At 38.0% G+C, this 6,994-nt stretch overlaps 3 protein-coding genes across 3 annotated transcripts in view; all 3 read left to right on the plus strand.

The window, feature by feature from the left end:
* The window catches only part of LOC108690096 (tRNA:m(4)X modification enzyme TRM13 homolog), a 2,295-nt gene extending 1,191 nt beyond the window's left edge, over positions 1–1,104 (plus strand). Inside the window, exons 3-5 of the mRNA XM_018197216.1 lie at positions 5–139; positions 286–525; positions 600–1,104. Coding sequence (XP_018052705.1) covers positions 5–139; positions 286–525; positions 600–1,036 — 812 coding nt within the window. The 3' untranslated portion in view covers positions 1,037–1,104. The remainder of the gene's footprint in view (positions 1–4; positions 140–285; positions 526–599) is intronic.
* Positions 1,105–1,111: 7 nt separating this feature from the next.
* Positions 1,112–3,376, plus strand: LOC108690073. Its single transcript, XM_018197178.1, has 3 exons — positions 1,112–1,501; positions 1,789–2,014; positions 2,133–3,376. Exons 2-3 carry the CDS (start codon positions 1,825–1,827, stop codon positions 2,330–2,332), a joined length of 390 nt encoding a protein of 129 aa, XP_018052667.1. The 5' UTR covers positions 1,112–1,501; positions 1,789–1,824; the 3' UTR covers positions 2,333–3,376.
* On the plus strand, positions 2,680–3,384 carry LOC108690090. The gene has a single exon (XM_018197203.1). It carries the CDS (start codon positions 2,711–2,713, stop codon positions 2,888–2,890), a length of 180 nt encoding a protein of 59 aa, XP_018052692.1. The 5' UTR covers positions 2,680–2,710; the 3' UTR covers positions 2,891–3,384.
* The last annotated feature ends 3,610 nt before the right edge of the window (positions 3,385–6,994 follow it).

Genomic DNA, 6,994 nt, shown 5'->3' on the forward strand with positions numbered 1-6,994 from the left:
GAAGACAAATTAAATGATGAAACTAGCGGCAATAAAGTTAGAAAGCATTTGCTCCAAAATGCATCTCTGCTCGGGCATCTGGAGCAAGCTAATCTTGTGCAAGACGACACTTGTTTCATCGAATTTGGAGCTGGAAAAGGTACATTTCAATTGTAACGGTATTTGCTGATTCTCTTAAATTTTTTATTTTAATGAAATTTCATTTTTTTACTTGTCGAACAATTCGTTATTATTTTTAATGAATCACGCTATACAATGTACTAAATGAAGTCGTACTTTAAACAGCTCAGTTAACATATTGGTTGGGACAGATTATAAAGGATAAGTCAAACTCTTGCATATTACTAATCGATCGTTCTAGTCATCGGCACAAAAGCGACAATAAGCTTAAGAGAGAGGAAAGTCACTTCGCAGTAAAAAGGATACGCGCCGATATTGCTGATCTGCAGCTGAATCAAATCTCTGAGATCCAGCCGATCAAATACAAGGTCGGCATAGCAAAGCATCTCTGCGGAACAGCCACTGGTACATTCATTTTGTCACTATTGACAATGTTTTATTTTTGTTTTATATTATAATCGATGGCAATGATATTTCAGACTTGGCAATTCGTTGTTTAGTAAAGTCGATGAATAGCGAACCCAAGGTCAATGTACGCGGTCTAATCCTCGCGTTTTGTTGTCATCATAAGTGCGAGTACTCGTCATACGTGGGCAGGAAGTACTTGCAACAATGTGGCTTCACCGCGGACGAGTTTCCTGTTCTATGCAGCATAGTCAGTTGGGCGACTTGTGGCTGTCGTTTAAAGAGCAATATTAATTTGCCAAGTGATGCAACTTCAGACACTGCTAACAAAATTTCCTCGAAATTAGACGAACGTGAAGTTATCGGGCGCAAAGCTAAAACACTGCTGAATTGGGGTCGTTTGGTCTTTTTGAAGAGCGTTGGATTTCAGGCTGAGCTGCTTTATTATATTTCCACCGATATCTCGTTAGAAAATATGTGTGTTGTGGCTACTCGAGAATGTTCGTCATAACTGAAATATGTTGAATTTATTGTCAACTTGTACATTGTCTTAAAAATTATTTTCATTTTTTCTTAATAAATTACTTATTTACGTAAATATTTATATTTCGATCAATATATCAACATGAGTTTGGCTGTTACCGTCCGTTGATTTCCGCTTTTACTTGTCGTCTCAGTCGGTATAGTTAATTTTTTAATTTATCAACCTCAAACTTACCGACACGCTTAATTGAATAACGAGTTGAAATAGTACGCAAGTCACAAATAATCTCCCCCACTGAATAAAATGCCCCGCCCAATACGAGTGATCTAACACCGTTCAAACATTCCAGCGTACGTTCGATGTGGCGTGTGGAGTTGATCCAACCACCTGCTCCTTTTCTTATCGCCCAACTTCCAGGGAAGCGTTTTACCGCCAAGTAGAATTGGTATCGACGGCACGAAGAGAGAAGAAAAAAAACGAACCGCCATTGAGGTATGCTTAAGTCGTGAATAGGACGCGCGTGACCCGTGGAATTTATACGTAAGCATGTATACACACCTGCTTTTGACCTAAATCAATATCTATTTTTATCTGCCTGCGCGTACTTGTGCGTGCCGTAGTAAAGATTACCGATAACGATAGCTACGCGATTCATCAATCGGTGTACATAAAGTTGTGTGTATATATCCTATGTAGCACGTCGCGCCAAGCCACGCCTGATAGGCTTGCGACATTCTTATTACACTTACAGAACTTCCCTCTTTCCTTTTTTTTTTCAGAAAATAAGCGAGTAACGTGGCCGTTAACGTTGTGACATGTCTATTCTAGACGAGCGCGACGAATACTTGAAGAATCCGTATTTTAAGGAGCATTTGTACGGCGACTTCACCGCATTCTATGTCACAATTGCTCTCTGCACCGTCCTAGGCGTATTTCTATTTGTCTTGAACATCGTGTTCTGTTGGTGCTCGCGACACCGTGAATATTGGCAAGATCGCAACTCCGGTGAGTTTTCTTCAGTCTGTACGTAAGAATACACATCACGTAGTTTCTTTTTACGGGCGCGCGCGACTGATACAGTTTCTCTTATTTTTTAATAGCATATTATCCTGTTGGGATTTAGGCAATAGGTGGATCCAGCCTTTATGGACTGTATTGCCGCATAAAACACCGCCGCTTGATCTTAGCGAATTAGAACCTGGTCTCATCAAGTATCCCCAAGTGAGGCACGAGATTGTTCAGTATCACGATCCGGAGTCTCAGAGTACCACGCCACAACCCCAGGAGTACATGGAGATGCAAAAACGCGAGAGTGAGATCTAAAATAGCTGGCAGTACCAACTGGCGAGAACTGTGTTGGAAAACAGTAATAGTAACACCTACGCTTAAGAATATGTTCAAAGTCAAAGAGTTTAATTGAGTCCAATAGAGTCTAATTAACCCTTTGCACCCAGTTAATTGCACTATGAAGCCTGTGCCTTAGCTACTATACACTGAAACTTTCACCACCAACATTGTTTTCATAGATTTATTGATCTGCTTTTACGTATATTAAAAGAATAATTTTTATTTTTTTATAAAATCAATCTAATTTAAAAATTGAGACACCACTGCGACTTGCTTCGCAAGTTATTTCAATAATTGCACACGACACTAGTTGCAAATAGACTGTAATCTCAGACAGTATAAAAATATCTTATTATGGGCTTGCACGTTTTCTGGCCTGCCACGGCCTGCCTGACTCTCTTCGTAGTTTGCATTATAATCGTGATGCTGAAGTATGGCGCACGTCTCTGCAAATTACGACACGAGCCATTGCCATCTGATCAAGAATGGGAAGGCAAAGCGTATTCCAGAAAACTATCTCTCTCCATGGCGTGAAAACAAAATATTACCGTCTCGAAAATGTACTCGCACAGCTCTTTCATTTAAAAAATGAAACTGCCGATTAGTACTTTTGCTATAAACGTAAATTGAACGTAAATAACTTCCAAACTATTTATAACTGCTTTTTCTCTGTGACACACATTTCATATATAGACAGAATATTGCGTATACACAATACTGGTCATGTAAGTTAGATGATTATATCCGTCCATTTACTATGTATTTGTACTAATATATTTTTTAGTAATATAGACTCGTACGTGCCTTTTTCGAAAATTAATGCAATTCCTAAGGAATTTTTATGAAATGGAATTATATATAAATTATAGCAAAACGTTGAAAAAGAACTTTTTATGTCCGTCCACATGTCTCTTTGATATTATTAAATATACATTGTTCGAATAATTTTTTAAGTATAATGTTGATAATTGAGCACTTTTGTAATTTTTATATTGAATTCATATTATGAATAAAACACATCATAAAATCTCTACTTCGAAGATCTTTTTACGAAATTGTACAAACCCCGATCGACGCAATTTGAATGGATCACATCACTCTTGTATATATAATATTTTACTTTTATTGACAACATTGGATTTTTGTTACATGTGTAATGGTTACACAATTATTTCAATAAGTAAGTAGATGCATTATACAATTTTTATAGTAGTTCGTAAAGAAAATCATCGATTTTATCGAGCTACAGTACATCCAAAATTCAGGAGCTATCCTAGCTATACGATCTGATGAAACTGTATAATATATAATGAAACAATCGCGCGATCAACGATTTATACAAATAACATTTAACAATTATTTATCTAAATCGTTGCGAAACAGTTATTGATTTGTATAACAAATTGACGTCTTTGGAAAATGTACAATCGAATTTGTTTAATTTTAACGAAATACGTAGAAAATTTTTAGCAATCTGTCATATCAATGGAAATGGTCAAAGCAGTCTAATACAATTTCTATAGTTTCACTAACAAGATTAAACCATCAACAAGATCGACGATCATGAAACTCAACGGTCCGTAATTAGAAGAGTGATTGTATGTCTCTAATTATTTTAATTCTAACGAATAAAGTTTTGAACGATTCTCTTATTATAATATCTAGAATATCTATGATTTATATATATTTCGTAGAATGCAGTGCACGAAGGTAGCAAAAAGCTGTCCTGGAAGAATTATCGAGAGGGATTTTTCAGAGCGGAACTATATAATATAAAAGACGAAAATAAAAATTGTGCTATAATCTTTCTTGATAGTGTTGGAGCGCAGGTGCCGATTTGCAGAATTTAATTCACGACTTGTTAAAAATTTGCATAGTCAAAGAGAAATCCATTTCGAAGTTTCTCCAAAGGAGCACGGACATTTGCTATCGACGCACGCATTCTCTTCGAAACATCCTGTAGTTTTATCGAAGGATTTGAAAAATTAGTCTCTAGGTTTACTGATGTATCTTTCTATCATGCTATGTTACAATGCGATTAAAACATGGATTTCTGCGAACTCCACATAGAGAAGTCAAACACGAGAGTCGTTACATCTGTTTTACATTACTAAGATAACTGCACGACGCATTCGGATGGTTCAGAAATTCCGCAATCCTGCACGATCATTAAGAACATAAGATTCTTATGAAAACTAAGAGGCGTGCAAATTCGCGCATTTCATAAAAATTGTAATTTAATAAGATTGCGCTTTTCCGAAATCTTCAGACATCAAAGAAGCTTTTTCGAGAGGATCTCCTAGCGCGAGTGATCTCCGCGAATAGATCACACATGCAATTAGTACGCATTATAAAATAGATGTAACATTCATGGGAGACACATTGAATGCTTTTGCATATAACGAGTCGACTTCCGTGGTATGTCCCTGGTACGAACTGGTCTCGATGCGGAACACAGCTTCGACCTTGGCAATTCGAGGTGGAGGGAACGACGAATGTATGTATCCAATGAAGTCGAGTTCATCGGTTGGAGGAATTTGTGGGATCAGTGAGGACAGTAATTAGCGAAGAGTCCATAAAACGGAGATAACGCTATCCTAGTTTATCGATAAAATTCGCTTCATGCGTAATGATGATATGCTGTAATACAGGAGCTAGAACTAGGCGCTTGACGATGACGCGCGCGCGATTCCGCGCGTACGGCGTCCACAGGGTCTTAGATGAACTCCTGGAGGTCCTCCGAATCCGACGCGTGGAAGAATTCGCCGATAATCTCGACGTTCGTTCTCGACTTTCGGAGCTAAAGGATCGAGCCTCCGTCGTGTATCGGAGATTTAGATGGAGATGAGGAAGAGATATCTTCAAAATATTATATGCTTGTATGTGAAAAATACTCTCTCCTCGGGTCTCATCTACCCCTATGCATTCTTGCGAGACACATCCGCATGACGCAACTCGCGTGTATATATACCAAATGCGCAAACAGGCTTAACTTCTTGTCATCGACGAGCTCTCCGGTTATACATCTAGACTTAAAAACGAATTACAATCTTGTATGCAGGGAGGAGGGATTTGATTTTTGTAGTGTCGAAAAGATATCCAGTGATCTATCTCTTTTTTTCTCTTTCTCTCTCTTTCCTGCACGCGCGAGCGTGCATGTTTGATGAGACGACGAGTTATTTCAGTTTGATTTTCATGCTCATTGGCGAGTTTCCATAATTGCCAGTTATCACTTGATACAATATTATTATAACGTTAATTGCGAATATTAACATCGGAAGTGACAACGTCCTGCCGAGAGGAGCGCGGAGGATTCCGGATAAATTCATTAGGCTCGCGCGAACATTCTGTGCTAAATAATATAGTATATTTTTTTCGCATTTTAATTTAATTCTCTCGACAAATGTCATTTTGATGTGTACCGTTTGATCGTTCGTTCGTTTTTGATTTCATAATTTTTGATTCATCGTGACCGTTTTGAAGATGCCACACAGGACGGATGCTTCTCGCTCAAGCATCCTTATTTAAATTGATGAACCTTCGCGACGGCGTAATAATTGTCGGAATATCTCGCGCATGTTATATGATACAGGACACAGTTACTTTGAACACCGAACATTGTATATTTACGTGACAATCGAATGAAAGCTGTTTAGTATGACAAATATTGTACATGATTTTAAGTGGATCAACAGCTAAGCCAAATGGGGGTCGCTGCTGCTTCTTATGTGATAAACAATAATATTAATAATATTAATAATAATATAATATCGCTGCGGGAAGACGAGAGAACAACTTTGGCGGATGATCTTATCCTCTGCGAACCTCCGAAATGGCGGCTGCTGCTAGTCAAGGAGCTCTACGATGTGTCCTACTCTCATTAATCAAACAATCAGTGGTGCAGATTTTGCAAGAACACGCTAAGAAAGCTAACTCCTGAATCCTTACAGATCTTTAAACATCCGAATTCACAAGTCATGAAAAAATGTCGCATCGAGAGATGCGAGTGTCAAATTCGCGAAAATTCAATGCACAAACTGCATCACTATGTGTCTAGACGATCGGCCCTGTTCAGCTTTCGTCATCTCAAACATGTTACGTATCGGTTCCCAATCAATTCTTCGGTTGATTGCGCGGCTTAACCCTCCAAGATCTCACCATCGTCCATTTTTAGAATACCTTTATGCGATCAATAACTCCTCTAACAGGGGAACTCGTTGCAAATTATGTCAATGGGTTAGATAGAAGAGTCTCTTCGACACAGGCATACGCTTACGAACATATTTTTCATACAAACCTCAGACCTATTATTAGATGTAACCAATCTAATACGTTTACTCGAAAGTTGAAGTTGTCAAAACATTTAAGCCAAAATTTAACGCGCAACATACACCTGTTATAAATTATTACTAATTAATAGTAATACAATAGCACAAGAAAACCCTGGAAGGGTTAATAACCGAGTTACTGCCGAGAACAGATGTGATCACCGAAACGTATGCAGTATCCCGTAATTATTAACAGTAATTAATCGACGGCTGCAGCGCACTTTAAAAACGGTTTACAGTTACGCGGTACGCATCTGCATCCAAAATGCAAATGATTCCTAGGCAGTAATATATATATATATATATATAT

Source organism: Atta colombica, unplaced genomic scaffold (genome assembly GCF_001594045.1).
Source record: "Atta colombica isolate Treedump-2 unplaced genomic scaffold, Acol1.0 scaffold105, whole genome shotgun sequence".
Taxonomy (NCBI): Eukaryota; Metazoa; Arthropoda; class Insecta; order Hymenoptera; family Formicidae; genus Atta; species Atta colombica.

Excerpts from the sequence above, each read along its gene's own strand:
- LOC108690090 (XM_018197203.1), top strand. The coding sequence starts at position 2,711 with ATGGGCTTGCACGTTTTCTGGCCTGCCACGGCCTGCCTGACTCTCTTC.
- LOC108690073 (XM_018197178.1), top strand. The coding sequence starts at position 1,825 with ATGTCTATTCTAGACGAGCGCGACGAATACTTGAAGAATCCGTATTTT. Across the intron at positions 2,015-2,132 it reads TTGGCAAGATCGCAACTCCG|GCAATAGGTGGATCCAGCCT; the intron begins GTGAGTTTTCTT and ends GTTGGGATTTAG.